We start from the raw sequence: 17,050 nt of genomic DNA, 5'->3' as shown, positions 1-17,050 counted from the left end.
CCTGTCAAGGTGTTTTTTGCAATACCTACCAGCTATTACGTGTATTTCTGATTATAAAAAATGACGTATCATATAATTAAACGATTTGCGAAAGCAGTAATCGCTTCAGTAAATTCTTAATTAAGAAGTTGAGTTTGTACTCACGTTTGCATGCTCTGCGATGCGTAATCGCTCTGTTAGGATCCCTGTAGAAACCTTCGCGGCAATAATGACAGTGTCTTCCGGCGGTGAAATGACGACATTTCAAACAAACGCCGCCGGACACTCGGCCGGACAACTTGTATAGTTCCATGTTGAATCTGCAACGGCGAGCGTGTTGGTTGCATTCGCAAGCTGAAATTGTAAAAATATTCCATGTAATCGACGAATTTACTAACAAATCGATGATAATAAATCTTTGGATCAAACAGTTTTGTTAATTACGAATTAGTAGAACCGTCAAAAATTGACAGGATTTGACAATTAGTGTTGAAAAAGTCAGTCAGAATTTGGGAATTCATTTTAAATTGTTAAAAAAGTGACTGGGAGTCATAATTAGTCATTAAGTTATCAAAAAGTATCTAGAAAGTTTTCTATTTTTGTGACAGTATGAAATAAGTATTAGGATTTGAAAATAAATTTATAAAAAAGTATCTAAGAAGTTTTTTTGGGTGAAAATTATCACTAGGAGTCACCCAAATAGTCACAAAGTGTCATTATAAAAAAAAGTGTCTAAAAAGATGAAAAGTAACTAGGAACAATCACGAAATATCATAGTGTCGCGATTTGAGTATTTTCTGATAAAAAAAGTTTATAATCACAATTCTATTGTTAAAAAAAATAGTTAGAAGCCGTAATTTGGTAATGTGGCTTTAAAAAAGTGCCTAGGAAATTTCCTATCGTTGAAAAATTGACTTAGTAGTTGAGTTAATAGTCACAAAATGCCGTGATTCGATAAAGTCATCAAAAAGTGTATTGTGAGTTTTCTGTGATTGAAGAAGTGACTAGGAGTTACGAAAACAATCACGAAGGGTCAGAATCTGATAAAGCAGTCATGAAAAGTGAATAGAAATTGAGAAACCAAGAAGACAATTTGATAATTCGGTCATAAAATAATGTTTGAAAGATTTTTATTGTTAGAAAAGGAACTAGAGGTCGTAATACGACATCGTAGTCATAAAAAAGTTTTACTTGGTTCGAAAAGTGACTAGTTACGAAATTAGTTGGGAAAACAGTTGTGAAAAAGTAACTGGCCTTAAGAAAAATGACGCAACATAACATGGTTTGCAAATGTAGTCGATAAGGTTGATAATATATAAAAAATGATTGAGGTAGAAAAAAAATACTTGCAAACTGTCTGGATTTGCAAATGCAATTTTTAGAAAGTATCTAGAAATATTTCCATCGTTTAAAAAGCGACTGGAGCTTGAGGCAACGGTCGTGAAGTACCAAAATTTGAGAATGCAGTTACGAAAAAGTGTTTGAAAAGATTGAGATCATTATAATAATGACTCAGGTGTAAGAAAATAGTAAAAAAAATTCTGTTTACCAATGCTCCTATGAAATATAATCTAGAAAGCTTGACATCGTTTAAAAAGTGTCCGTGGCTTCAGAAAATAATCGCAAATGATCAGGGTATGAGAAAGTAGTTATGAAAAAATATCTAGAAAAGTTACCATTGTTAAAAAAGTGAATAGGGCTTAAGAAAACAGTCGCAAATGATCAGGGTATGAGAAACTAGTTATGAAAAAATATCTAGAAAGGTTACCACTGTTAAAAAAGTGAATAGGGCTTAAGAAAACAGTCGCAAATGATCAGGGTATGAGAATGTAGTTATGAAAAAATATCTAGAAAAGTTACCATTGTTAAAAAAGTGAATAGGGCTTAAGAAAACAGTCGCAAATGATCAGGGTATGAGAATGTAGTTATGAAAAAATGTCTAGGAAAGTTACCATTGTTAAAAAAGTGAATAGGGTTTAAGAAAACAGTCGTAAATGATCAGGGTATGAGAAAGTAGTTATGAAAAAATATCTAGAAAAGTTATCATTGTTAAAAAAGTGAATAGGGCTTAAGAAAACAGTCGCAAATGATCAGGGTATGAGAATGTAGTTATGAAAAAATGTCTAGAAAGGTTACCATTGTTAAAAAAGTGAATAGGGCTTAAGAAAACAGTCGCAAATGATCAGGGTATGAGAAACTAGTTATGAAAAAATATCTAGAAAGGTTACCACTGTTAAAAAAGTGAATAGGGCTTAAGAAAACAGTCGCAAATGATCAGGGTATGAGAATGTAGTTATGAAAAAATATCTAGAAAAGTTACCATTGTTAAAAAAGTGAATAGGGCTTAAGAAAACAGTCGCAAATGATCAGGGTATGAGAATGTAGTTATGAAAAAATGTCTAGGAAAGTTACCATTGTTAAAAAAGTGAATAGGGTTTAAGAAAACAGTCGTAAATGATCAGGGTATGAGAAAGTAGTTATGAAAAAATATCTAGAAAAGTTATCATTGTTAAAAAAGTGAATAGGGCTTAAGAAAACAGTCGCAAATGATCAGGATATGAGAATGTAATTATGAAAAAATGTCTAGGAAAGTTACCATTGTTAAAAACGTGAATAGGGCTTAAGAAAACAGTCGCAAATGATCAGGATATGAGAATGTAGTTATGAAAAAATGTCTAGGAAAGTTACCATTGTTAAAAAAGTGAATAGGGCTTAAGAAAACAGTCGCAAATGATCAGGGTATGAGAAAGTAGTTATGAAAAAATATCTAGAAAAGTTACCATTGTTAAAAAAGTGAATAGGGCTTAAGAAAACAGTCGCAAATGATCAGGATATGAGAATGTAGTTATGAAAAAATGTCTAGGAAAGTTACCATTGTTAAAAAAGTGAATAGGGCTTAAGAAAACAGTCGCAAATGATCAGGGTATGAGAATGAAGTTATGAAAAAATGCCTAGAAAAGTTACCATTGTTAAAAAAGTGAATAGGGCTTAAGAAAACAGTCGCAAATGATCAGGGTATGAGAATGTAGTTATGAAAAAATGTCTAGAAAGGTTACCATTGTTAAAAAAGTGAATAGGGCTTAAGAAAACAGTCGCAAATGATCAGGGTATGAGAATGAAGTTATGAAAAAATGTCTAGAAAAATTACCATTGTTAAAAAAGTGAATAGGGCTTAAGAAAACAGTCGCAAATGATCAGGGTATGAGAAAGTAGTTATGAAAAAATATCTAGAAAAGTTACCATTGTTAAAAAAGTGAATAGGGCTTAAGAAAACAGTCGCAAATGATCAGGATATGAGAATGTAGTTATGAAAAAATGTCTAGGAAAGTTACCATTGTTAAAAAAGTGAATAGGGCTTAAGAAAACAGTCGCAAATGATCAGGGTATGAGAATGTAGTTATGAAAAAATATCTAGAAAAGTTACCATTGTTAAAAAAGTGAATAGGGCTTAAGAAAACAGTCGCAAATGATCAGGGTATGAGAATGTAGTTATGAAAAAATGTCTAGGAAAGTTACCATTGTTAAAAAAGTGAATAGGGTTTAAGAAAACAGTCGTAAATGATCAGGGTATGAGAAAGTAGTTATGAAACAATATCTAGAAAAGTTATCATTGTTAAAAAAGTGAATAGGGCTTAAGAAAACAGTCGCAAATGATCAGGATATGAGAATGTAATTATGAAAAAATGTCTAGGAAAGTTACCATTGTTAAAAACGTGAATAGGGCTTAAGAAAACAGTCGCAAATGATCAGGATATGAGAATGTAGTTATGAAAAAATGTCTAGGAAAGTTACCATTGTTAAAAAAGTGAATAGGGCTTAAGAAAACAGTCGCAAATGATCAGGGTATGAGAAAGTAGTTATGAAAAAATATCTAGAAAAGTTACCATTGTTAAAAAAGTGAATAGGGCTTAAGAAAACAGTCGCAAATGATCAGGATATGAGAATGTAGTTATGAAAAAATGTCTAGGAAAGTTACCATTGTTAAAAAAGTGAATAGGGCTTAAGAAAACAGTCGCAAATGATCAGGGTATGAGAATGAAGTTATGAAAAAATGTCTAGAAAAATTACCATTGTTAAAAAAGTGAATAGGGCTTAAGAAAACAGTCGCAAATGATCAGGGTATGAGAATGAAGTTATGAAAAAATGCCTAGAAAAGTTACCATTGTTAAAAAAGTGAATAGGGCTTAAGAAAACAGTCGCAAATGATCAGGGTATGAGAATGTAGTTATGAAAAAATGTCTAGAAAGGTTACCATTGTTAAAAAAGTGAATAGGGCTTAAGAAAACAGTCGCAAATGATCAGGGTATGAGAATGAAGTTATGAAAAAATGTCTAGAAAAATTACCATTGTTAAAAAAGTGAATAGGGCTTAAGAAAACAGTCGCAAATGATCAGGGTATGAGAAAGTAGTTATGAAAAAATATCTAGAAAAGTTACCATTGTTAAAAAAGTGAATAGGGCTTAAGAAAACAGTCGCAAATGATCAGGATATGAGAATGTAGTTATGAAAAAATGTCTAGGAAAGTTACCATTGTTAAAAAAGTGAATAGGGCTTAAGAAAACAGTCGCAAATGATCAGGATATGAGAATGTAGTTATGAAAAAATGTCTAGGAAAGTTACCATTGTTAAAAAAGTGAATAGGGCTTAAGAAAACAGTCGCAAATGATCAGGGTATGAGAATGTAGTTATGAAAAAATGTCTAGAAAAGTTACCATTGTTAAAAAAGTGAATAGGGCTTAAGAAAACAGTCGCAAATGATCAGGGTATGAGAATGTAGTTATGAAAAAATGTCTAGGAAAGTTACCATTGTTAAAAAAGTGAATAGGGTTTAAGAAAACAGTCGCAAATGATCAGGGTATGAGAAAGTAGTTATGAAAAAATATCTAGAAAAGTTATCATTGTTAAAAAAGTGAATAGGGCTTAAGAAAACAGTCGTAAACTATCGGGATTTCAGAATGCAGTTATGAAAATGTTTCCTTTTATTTAAAATCAATCAAGCAGTCATTAAGTGTCAATATAGTATAATTTAATTGCAGAAACTTGTTCAAGAAGGTTTTTATTGTTAAAAAATTATCAAAAATCTGGTCGATTCATGTCATTAAGTTAAAAAACAGCCATAATGCTGTAGAATATTTGTAAAAACTACTTAGTACCAAGTTAGTACTTGTTTATAAATTATATCTACTAGGTATATGATGATATTTTGTCATATAATTCGTCCAATCCTTCCCAATATTTCAACAGCGTAACGTGTTGCGTAAACAATCTATTATATTCAATTCGTTCATTTATGTCACGTTACGTTGTGACATGCGGATTAATTGCTGGCAACGAACTGATGAATTGGCGACAAAATTGTAGGTATTGATATTAAATGCTGGCTTCCTGTTGTAACACAAAAACAAATTACATAGATTTTCATATACTAAAAAGTGCTATAATGTTATCTTTCATTTCTATGAAACCAATCATAGTTTTTCAACTAGCTAGTTGTAAGTTATTGTATGTTATTTTGAAGAGAAGTTTTATTTCCAAATTTCTAATTGTCATTATAGATTTTTAAAACACATTACACAGTCGATGTGATTTATTAATCAAATTCTTCTATCAGCGTAAATATTAACACAGCATTTATGCATGGCGGTTTTTATTACTTTCAGTTATTGGAACCTTGATGCAGGTACGATTATAATTTCCACCTCTTACCCATTCCACCGATTTACGATACCCCGAAGCCAAAAAGTCAATTAAACCACTATAAAAGTCTTTGAACAGATAGCGACCCACAGGTATAAAACTGATAATTCATTAAAAATAAATGGTAGAAAATTTGTTTAATGATCCTTTTCGCAGTACGAACCATTAATATCCATGCTACTCATTTTTCAATAACTTTGATCCGATGCGAAATAGCACAAATATATTAAAATAAGAGTAGTTGAAAATGTGATTCAAGATCTCAGATATTCTCACTTTGTAACCATAATCAGCTCAAACATTTAAATAAAGAACCTATCACTAAGAATTGCACTTAATATTACAAGCGAAGATAATCTCAGTAAAATCAAATACAAAAATTAATTTGTTGCTTCAAAATTTCATTGTAACCTGAAGACTACAGAGATAGTTACATAATATCTTTTCATAAAAGCTATGACTACATAGCTATGACAATTTACTGGAAAATTCTAAAATTATGACTTACCAAGTTTTCCCATACATCTTCCTCAGAATCACTGTCCTTTGAATCAATTACAAGTTTTTTTAAAACAGGTGCATGTTGCATATTTTGTTTTTCAACTCCTTTTACGTGATTTTTGGCATTTCTCCTATTATCAGTGCTAATGTTTTCTTTCATTACACGGGTCAACATGAAATTTGACTTTGATTGCAAAGCATTAAATTTCGGTAGTTTAGGTCGTAATAAGACGGAAAAAAAATATATGGCATGAAAAACTTTGCTTTTGTGCTTAGAAGACTGATTGAACGAAATTTTTAAAAATCGCGGATTTTAATTTTTGATTGAAAATAAAACTATTGAAATAAAGATTTTTATTATTTTTATTAAGTTTTACTATCAAATTAGCTTACAGAAAAGTGGAAAATAACTTAAAAGTGCACACTTTTACTTTTTCTTTTATGTTCATAGCTACTTTCTCTCAATAAACCCCAAATATAGTCGCCCATCATGTTTTCATTGTATTGGCCTTGATAGCGTTGTTCAAAATTCATGATGTCCTGATGGAAACGTTCTCCTTTCTCTTCGGAATAGGCTCCCATATTGTTTTTAAATTTATCCAAATGAGCATGCAGCATATGTACTTTTGATGACATCCTGCAGCCCATGGCCTTAAAATTTGTAAGCATATCCTCAACCAACTTTTCGTTGTTTTCAGCTTTATTATTTCCTAAAAATCCAGAAACTACTGCTTTAAAACTGTTCCAACTTGCTTTTTGAGTACGATTCAGCAACGTTGGAAATTTTTCATGGGCGAAAATTTGTCTTATTTGCGGACCAACAAAAACCCCAGCTTTAACCTTTGCTTCCGATAACTTCGGAAAAATTTTTTTTAAGTATCCAAAAGCTTCTGAAGTTTCATCCAGTTTTTTAACAAATTGTTTCATCAACCCTAACTTAATGTGCAAAGGCGGCATTAACATTAACTAACAATCGGCTCAAATTTGACCACCCGATGGTTGTTTATCACTCGGGTGCCATCTAGCGGCACAGTGTAAACGTTAATACCCCACTCTCACCGCGCGGTCTTTTTAAAAATATTAAAATCAATTAAAATTTATGAAAAAATTGAAAAATGAGTATTATTATTATAACTATCACAAAAGCACAGTACAGTCGTGTTATCAGTTCCACAACGGAGAAGGAATTTTTGAGTCTCTCTTTAGTTAGCACTACATTAATTTATTGGGATTTAAAACATAGTACTATGGGAGTAGTCTTCAAACAGTACGATAAATCTTTTCGGCCATTTCGTCTATAGGATATTCTTTGGCAATTTGTTTTCAGAACCTTTATGAGTTTCTTCTTTGTATGTCTACTTTGGAAAAATATTAAGTTGGAATTTTACGAATATCTAACAAAATTACACTGTATGTAATACTAGTACTAATCTTTCTTTGAACCAAGACTCAAAATAGGTGCTTTCAATACCCTGGTGGTAATCTAAAGTCTTAACATACTTCGAACTTAATAATAAAGCATCATATGCATATGCGTTTACCTCTGGAATGGGGTACTTTTGGTTTATATCTCCAATTAACACTTGTCCAGGCTTTACGATTTGTATCAAACCATGTTTTATCCAAGTAATAGTTTTGTCTTTCTTCTAGTTCTACAAGAATAGCTTGAAGACTTTAATTCGAACATACTATAGATTGTTTCTGCCTCAATGCCACACGTTGCTTTACAAGTTTGGTCTAATCAACTGTTAGACCTCTCTATGTGCTCTATGGCTCTAGCACAGTTTCTGCAAATCGACTTGTCGATGGTTGATCTTGAAGCCACGATTCACTTTGTAGGCTACTCCTGGTCAAGACTAGAAGATGTTTCAATTTTATAATGTGGGCAATATGTACCTTGAGTATTAATTTCTATTATGTATTAGACTAAATTTCAGCCTACGTTTCGAACTGATGAAATCGCTTGGTTCGTATTGTTTCAATCCAATTTTTTTCAACAAGTTTTTGATATCTGATCTAAAGGTTTTTTCTTCGGAAAAATAACGCAGTGGTACTTTACCCTTTTCACGATAACAGATTATTCTAGTGTCTGAGGAAAGCAAAGTTTTTCCTTTCAGTCTCGAAGCTAAAAATTCTGAAACCACTCAATTGGGCGCCAAAGACTTCTTCTTTATATCCAAGAATAATTCAAAGTAGTACTGGTAGCTGCTTGTTTCCCTTCTTTAAATGTTTCTATACATACACAAGCTCTTTACATTCATTATTTGTAAATATTGTAGAAAATTATGCATTTTTTTCATATTTGAAACTTTTTTTTTTAAATAAAAGGTAAATAATGTCTAGAAATAGATTAATGAAAAAAAGTGCTAGATCCAGCGGACCACCTCGCTATTCTTTCACTTACAAGAGAAAATAAACCATTTACAGTTGTATAAAAAAGTGTGAATTAAAGAAAATACGAGTGATGGTATATTGAAAGCATTTAGGACATATCTTAACTTCAAGAGCCCTAATTCCAACCTCTAAAATACTAGATACGTCAAATCTCTGCTCCAGAAGAATACTCTTCGGTTTCCGTTTCTAATGAAATGTTTACCATTGCATAAATAAATAAGAAGTCTTGAAAATATATTTTAGTTTAATCATATGCAAGAGATGTGTCTCTTATATTGTCTATGAACTTATTTCCATTTGAAACATTTTTGCAACAGCGACAGTTTTAATGGAACCTGTTGCAAATGTTTTTGGATTGTCGTTAACATGTCTTGCTTGAATGTAGATGGTGTTCCTTATCAATTGGAGTCAGACAACCAAACCTACAAACTGAATAGAAGGATAGGACTTGACTTCAGCTGCATTTGGCAAGTCGAGACATCTATTCAAGTCAGATAAATCGACATGTTTTAAACTAAAGGTGTTTAACCAATGCGTCCTCCAAGTATTGACATATAACTTGGAAACACTAACATTGAAACAAAAAATAGAGCTATGGAGAGGTTCATGTTAGAAAAAACAACATGAAATCCGAAACGAAGAACTGCGAAAGAGAATTAAAGTATTGGATGGTCTATTGGAAAAAGACATCTTCCAACTAGATACACAAGAAGTCCAAGATCGATCAAAATGGTCTAGGCTAAGCAGTGGACGAGACAGGCTGTTAAATAATGACGACGAATGCTCTTGAATAAATATCGTGAAAGTTTTTACTATCTGGGACATGAGATCCAAATGGGAAGAAACAGCCAAACCTGCGGACTGAATAGAAGGAAAGGACTTGACATTGGCACAAAAAACTGTGAATGAAATAAGAATAACTTAAGGAACTATGAAGATGTCCATGTTAGAAGAGAAATTGCGATATAAAATCCAAAACGAAGGATCCAAGAAGTCCAAGATCGAACAAAATGGTTTAAGCTAAATAGTGGAAGAGGCAGGCTATTAAATGATGATGATGATGAAGTAAACAAGTTAGTATAAGCTTATCAAGCTTATGACATGATTTCTAAGTTCACGTAAATTGAAAAATGACAATAAAACATTATTCTACGTATAAATTGTAGTGTCGACGCTACTGGTAACAAGTCGGGTTAGAAGAGAGAACGGTTTGGATGGATATGGATATAATACGATGTCAGAGGCAGAATGGGTTGTTTTCCTGTTGCCTGCGAGGCAACATTCACTGTTACAGGACCGTAATGAGAAAAGCTTCATGCCTGAAGCGATGTCAGCTCCATATTTGATGGGTTTCTACCTCACTTCCATATATTCCCGTTGAACGGGAAAATATCGGCTAACAAAGAGACTTTTCCAATGTATTTCCAATGTTTTAATTGGATTTAATTGTTAATTTATTTTTTTTTTGTTATATGTTCGAAAATCAGTTGGAAATTATAATTTCTATAATTTATAATTTATCGCGTTGTGTTTGTAGTTTTCCATATACAATTGCAGAAGTTTGAAAGCGGCATCTATTGAACAGCATAAATTAGACAGTTCAATTATATGAATCTGTCAATAAGTCATGTGACTAAATAAGAAAAACGCTTCTCTAACTTCAGTTTCAACAATTGCTTTTTCATTTTATATCGGCGAACTTTTTTTTAAAATCAGCGAATAGCCAGTAGTCACTGGAGACCAGATCTGGATTATGCGGCGGATGAGAAAGCAATTCGAAGAGTTATTCGTTCAATTTAACCATCGTTGCCATCGACTAAGTCTTATTGTATTGTCTTGTTGAAACAATTATTTTTTCTTCGACATATGAGAGCGGTTTTTTTTTGATTTTTTGCATTTAATAGAACCTACAACCCTAAGTAGTATTTGCTATTGATTGTCTCTCCCTTTTTGGAGATATTCGACGAACAATATTCCATACGCATTCCAGAATACTGAAGCCATAACCTTCCCAGCTGACTGTTGTGCCTTTGGACGTGGTCCATCAGCTGCAGGGCATTCAGATGATGATTGTATTGATTCCAGAGTGAAGTGTTGAATACATGTTTCATGTATTGACACATATCGATGCGAAAAATTTGATTTATTACGTGTAAACATGGCCAAACACTGATCTGAATCATTTGTTATTGTTTTTGATCCACTGTAAGTAAACGCGGTACCCACTTTGAAAAAATCTTTCTCATGGCAAAATGTTCATGCATACTTGTAAACAAGGTGTCTTCTGATATCTTTACGTCCTCAAATATCTCAATTTATGATGAGAGAGAACCAATTTGTAGAGTTTTTTGTGATGTGTTCTGGAGTAACCACCTTAGTTGGAGGACCAGAAAGTTCACCATCATCGGTGTATGCTCGAAGACGTTTAAATTTAGCAAACTAATAACAAATTATCCTTTTCGATGGAGTAAAGTCTGGATAATACTTTTTTTAACATTTCGAGTTTTTGTTGTAATCTGCCGAGATAATAACATGGATCTAGTTTACAAAGCAAGCAACTTCTGAAGATACAAACTGCACGATTTGGCGAAACCTCAGGTAGCAAAAGTTATTTTCAAAGACGGTCTAAAAGCCAAAAAATTTTTATTAAATCGTTGATCTGGTATCTAGATACTTCAATGGATATATCGTATTTTTAGTAATGTTAAAAGCTGTCCTCAAAGTTAAAATAGCTTTGAGAGAGTTTGTTACGAGGATGGTCCCAGAAGTACTTGGCCCAACAAAGAAATCACAAAAATTTTGGGAAAAATATATTTATTTTTAGGTAAACAGTTTACTTTCATCTCTGAAGACGATAACTTGGTTATCTAAACGCGCGTCAGACAGTGTAATTTTCATTTATCGTCTTTATCTATAGTGTCAAAAGCTGTCCACACATTCACGTATCTATTTACAAGTATTAAAACTTGATTGTGATTAAAATATCTGTTTTATTTTATCGAGTTGCTGCATAAATTCTAATTTATACTTAAATCTATACAAGATAATTTAAATTCTTGTCATATTTAAAAAAAAACGACACACACACACACACACACAAGCTATCAAACCTAATTATTTAACGTCATAAATTATATTATTACTGATGTCTGTAACACTTTCTTTTTATATAAACTATAGCGAATGCGTTTTCTTTTTTGCCTTGTTTATTAAATTACGGGATATCGTATTTTTTTTTCAAAATGTTCATGTATAATTCATGGTATGTCTGAATAATGAAATGCTTTGAATGAAATTCCTCAAATCATTTACGGCGTTGGAGATGCAGGTGCATTTATATTTACATAAAAATTGTGTTTTACGACAATTCTTCAACATTACATAAACCAATCAAATTAAAGAGTTTATTGGCTTTATTTATATGACACTTGGGTGTGTTTAATCAATCCGATGTCGGTAAAACCAGTAAACACATGTTCTACGTTACGAACAAACATTGTTTCCGCAAAATCGTTATTTTCAATCAACATCATCACAATATTCGATATATAAAGCTACGTTTTAACGCTTACCGAGGCTTGGCAAATATCCACAAGCCCACAAACCCAATATGTGTAACATATTGCTTGCCACAAGCTTTCTTTTATCTGTGTTCAACAACCGGTAGCCAGGATCGGTGACAACCCACGTAAGCCAGGCCAAACAAAGCCGTTTCGAAGCTTGGATTTGGGGACACTTATCAAACATGTAAAAAGGAAAAGGATTAAACATTAAACTAATCTAACATCAGTAGGAATCATTATAAACAACCTAAAAATCAATAGAGTCAAAACGAAACGGAAAGCGCCATATGTCTAGAAGGATTTTTATCTCCTCTAGAGCAAATCGAGCAAGTTTGCTATTTGGATAGTAAGTACAAAAAGCGTTATTGAAAATAAACATCGAATAGACCTGGTGTAAAACCCTGTTAAGTCCTTGCATGAAACATGTTCTTCAAAACGTATCTCAAGAGTGACAAAACTGAGATTTTTTCAGAGCAATGTTAAATGTGTTTTCTTATTTAGGACATAAACCTACTAGAAAGATGTTCCAGAGAATCAACAAATTCCTACGAGTTGTAGCCTCATCATTATATTCAAATCAGATTCAGATTATCTGTATTACGTTATACCGCGACCTCTACGGTGTATTGTATCCTTTATTAGACATACCATGACACGTAAACTGTCTAGATCTGTGTTTCCTAACCTCTTCTGTGCCATACCCCACATTAAACTTCTGAACGCAACCATAATATTTGACATATGACAACCAACTAATATGTCGATCCATCCTCTACGTCGATCGATACCTCAGACAAAAAGTGCGTCCTTTTATCTTTGTGATAGTGACGTTTAAAATTTTGGGCTCTTGGTTCGTTGATTTTTTGTTATAGTGACACTTTACTGCTAAGCGCGCGAGAACTTTTGTCATTTTGATTAATTACAATTTCCGATCCCGAGGAGAAGACGACGACCTAACTTAGTTCGTCGCAGTCAGTCAAATGTGCTAACCGCACTGATGACCGGAGAGAGACAGATCAAGAAAATAATCGTACTGCTACGTCAGAATTGCGAACAATTTTTAAGGGAAAATACAAAGGAGGGGATGTCTTAATCCCGCATTTACCATTGTTTCCAACGGATTTACCATTTAATTTTAAACGTTTACAATTGCATTACATTATAGTGACCGAAAACCTGAAAACCTGAAAATATAAGAATTCACTTATATGGTACAAAAAGCTTTTAAGGATCTCTCAGTTGAGATGATAAAACTTTGCGCAATCCGTGTGGAATCCATATTTTGTGAAGGATATTGAGCTTTTAGAAAGAGTTCATCCTCCGCTGAGAGTTTTATGCTATGAAGAACGCCTAAGTCGTTTCAGAGGAGACTTAATAGAAAACTATAAAATTCTTACACATACCTACACTTGCGATTTGGATATTTTCCAAATGGGGGGTTCAAGAAAACTTTCTAAGGAAAGAAAGTGCCGGAAGAACTTTTTGACAAATCGTATAGATAGATATATGTTGAATGCATTAGAAGAAGAGACAGTGATTGCTGCAAATACAAACATTTTCAAGAACAGACTTGATGCTGGGCACTCAGCTACAAACAATCAAATTGTTCACTATTTTTAGTAGACTGAAAAGTGTGAACAGTATTCATGTTTTAATTTATACAACAATAGTTTAATCGTTTTTTTAACCCCCTACTATTGTCAAACAATAATAGTAATAATAATTTCCGGTACGTCTGGCTTTTACGATAACCGTAAATAAATCGCAAGGCAAGTCGTTGAAACTTTCCGGAATCAACTTGGAGTTTCGCGCGTCGGAAAACCGTCATCTTTGTTTATTTAGGTGTGTCTGGTATTTATAAGGTATATAGATATTTATAAAGTTTCAGTATTTCAGGAAAACAAAAGTATTCCTTTTGTTTGTTTCAAGTTAATTTATACAAAAGTCAAGTTTATTTATCGATTGAAGCAGTACGAAGTTTAGCTAGTTATATTTATAAAATGTAAATATTTCTTGGACCTTTTGATATATTAATGCTTCCAAATGGTCTTGATTTTAGGTCTCTTCTGTTTTGAAATTAGTTTCTGTAATAATTTTTGAAACAAAGATGAAATTTGTCGTTTTGACATTTTTTTAAGTCTTTAAGTACTAAATTAATCTCACCGAGCCACGCCGATGCTTATCGCAGACTGTATGGCAGGAATATATCGAAGAAATTGTGTACAAATGCCAATAGAAATGCATTTATATTTACGATTCGATGTTTTCGTTGGTAAAGAGTGGAGAGGATGAGTCCACGTCGACCGACGGTTTGTTATATCATTTTATCATTCTCTTTTTCAATTCGTTATTCAAGTTTTTACATCGAAAGAAGTTTTTCGTTTTATAAAATGCACTGGGAGCAATTCCAATTCCTACTTTTATCTCTTCAGTGCTGTCATATCTCGAATTAATCCCTAGATATTTGTATTTCTGTACTTTTGTACTGTGTACTTTTTCAATGTGGTTATTTCCAATTTGTAACTGTGCATTCTGATCTTGCATTATCGAGAAGTGCATTTATTTATTATGACTACTTTTTCTGTAAGTCTTTGAAGGTTTTCTATATTCAGGTTCATTGTCTAGTATCTAAGATGGATTCAAGGACACGCCGGCTACGCGTTTATGATGACAAATAATTCTGTAACTAAATTATCGAGAGCTTATTGCTTTATCTATCATTTGTTCACGATGTTTCATATTTTGACCACATTTATTTGGTCAGAAAAGACTAAACTATGTACCCTTGAAATATCCTGAGACTACCATCAAATCTATCTAACAACAGGTGAAGAGGTTTGAGATTTCTGATGATCTCCTGTGTTTAAGTTAGACACTTTTTCGTACTTCTAGTAATGTACTTTGTTCTTTATTAACAGTTCTCCTCATATTACTCAGATTTACTTTTGTATGTCCGTGTTTATTCTAGAGAAACTGTTCTTTCAATAATTAATTCAGGGAAAAGGTCTTCGGACCCATAATATGGTGTCTTTCAATGAATTTCACTCAAAATTTTTATTGCTCATACTCGTTACTCATTTTTTCACAAGTCTTCTCTAAAATTTGAACAATAATAGTAATAATAATTTCCGGCACGTCTGGCTTTTGCGATAACCGTAAATAAATCGCAAGGCAAGTCGTTGAAAGTTTGCGGAATCAACTTGGAGTTTCGCGCGTCGGAAAACCGTCATCTTTGTTTATTTAGGTGTGTCTGGTATTTATAAGGTAAATAGATATTTATAAACTGTTCTTTCAATAATTAATTCAGGGAAAAGGTCTTCGGACCCATAATATGGTGTCTTTCAATGAATTTGAAAAAGTAGTTATTTGTTTGAGTACTTTTTAATTGCATTCATGGTTACTATAGAGCAGTACTCTGCTTCCTAGCGTATTTTGAGATTGGTACCGTAATTTTTTAAAACGAGTCATAGAAAAATTGATTATTATAAAAACATGTAATATACAGTCTCAATTGAAAGTTATTAATGATTTCAAGCTTCACGATGTTTCCTTTGGAATACTGATAATAAATAAAATAGAACTCGACAGCTTCAGAACGTAACGTCGGAAGCGACTTCTGTAAATTAAAATTTTTCTAAAAATGACAACGTGCACAGAGATAATAATCGTGATTCTATAGAATACACGAATTGAACATTTAGTTCCCCGTGGAGAAATCCTAATGTCTGTTTATTTATTTTGTTCACAGATAAGATCGAGTCATACAAGTTTATATGGAGGACTAGTTGAAATTTGTATTGTGTATGTATCTCGTAAAAATCTATCAAGACCATTTTCTCGAATCGAACGTTTTTATTTTTGTTTTATATAAACCGTTACATTTATTAATGCGGTTTGGAATCACGATTACACGATTATACAGTGTGGTCTTTTATATAAATAATATCTGCCTCACTATACAGAAGTTTTTCATTCCGTCATCTTCAATTGACTCAAATTTCTGTTTAATTTCTTATATAAATGTCGTAAATTATTGTTTTTACTTTATTTAATCTATTCTATAAGTTTCTAATCAATATATTGAGTTGAATTTTCTCGCTTTTCGTGGAAATATATGCAGTAAAATAACATCGTCTCTCCTAGTCAATTCCGACTCTCGCCTCTTGGATAGTAGCAGCTCGTAGTTTAAGAAACAATCCCGGTGGGAAGCAGGGTTATGGCTAACGAGGGGGTTGGACTTTAAGCTAACAACGTATAACCGAAAAAAAAAAACAAATCTTCATGACTTTTGATAACGCCTCGGATTTAACAAAAACGTACAGGAAAAATACTATTATAGAAACCCATCATGACAGAGAAATGATGCTCTGAGAATGTAATTACAAATTATACCAACCATTTGTACAATTATTTACAAATTTCAAACGATTTTTTATGAAATTTATATGTTTCAAAAGTAAAATAGCTTCGATAACCTAATGGTTCGGAAGCACGGCTTACAATCCTTTAGTTTATAGGAATTATGTTGCCGGAAAATTTTCAACTTTTACGCTATTTTCAAAAATTTCATTACACGATATTTATCAGCTCTAGTTTCAGTGTTTTAACTTTGTAGGTATGTTTTAATGCTCTAATCTACTGTATTACAGCCATCAGGGATTATATATGTATCTGTTAAACCTTGGTGGCGCTCTTCCATAATGCATATTCAGTCCCTGCTCTTCTAAATTTTGCGGAAACTTGCCTAGATGACTATAAAGGAAATGGAGTTTTATCCTAATATTGCAACCGATATTTTGTAATTCTAACAGAAGTAGCCAATCAAGGTACACCACCGAACATAACGAAAGTGGTTGGATACAAAAGGATATATTTTTAAAGCGGTTTAAGCGCTTTATTACTTTTGCCAAGCCAAC

The 17,050-nt window shown here is 32.6% G+C and overlaps 1 protein-coding gene across 1 annotated transcript in view; it reads right to left on the bottom strand.

The window, feature by feature from the left end:
• Positions 1 to 17,050, bottom strand: part of LOC130444462 (netrin-1-like) — a 228,205-nt gene that overhangs the window by 70,109 nt on the left and 141,046 nt on the right. The window contains exon 2 of the mRNA XM_056779586.1: positions 145 to 333. Within this exon, the coding sequence (XP_056635564.1) occupies positions 145 to 333 (189 nt within the window). The remainder of the gene's footprint in view (positions 1 to 144; positions 334 to 17,050) is intronic.

This window comes from Diorhabda sublineata, chromosome 5 (assembly GCF_026230105.1).
Source record: "Diorhabda sublineata isolate icDioSubl1.1 chromosome 5, icDioSubl1.1, whole genome shotgun sequence".
Classification (NCBI taxonomy): Eukaryota; Metazoa; Arthropoda; class Insecta; order Coleoptera; family Chrysomelidae; genus Diorhabda; species Diorhabda sublineata.
The sequence above is the reverse complement of the archived record's forward strand: the minus strand, read 5'-3'. Positions and strand labels throughout refer to the sequence as shown.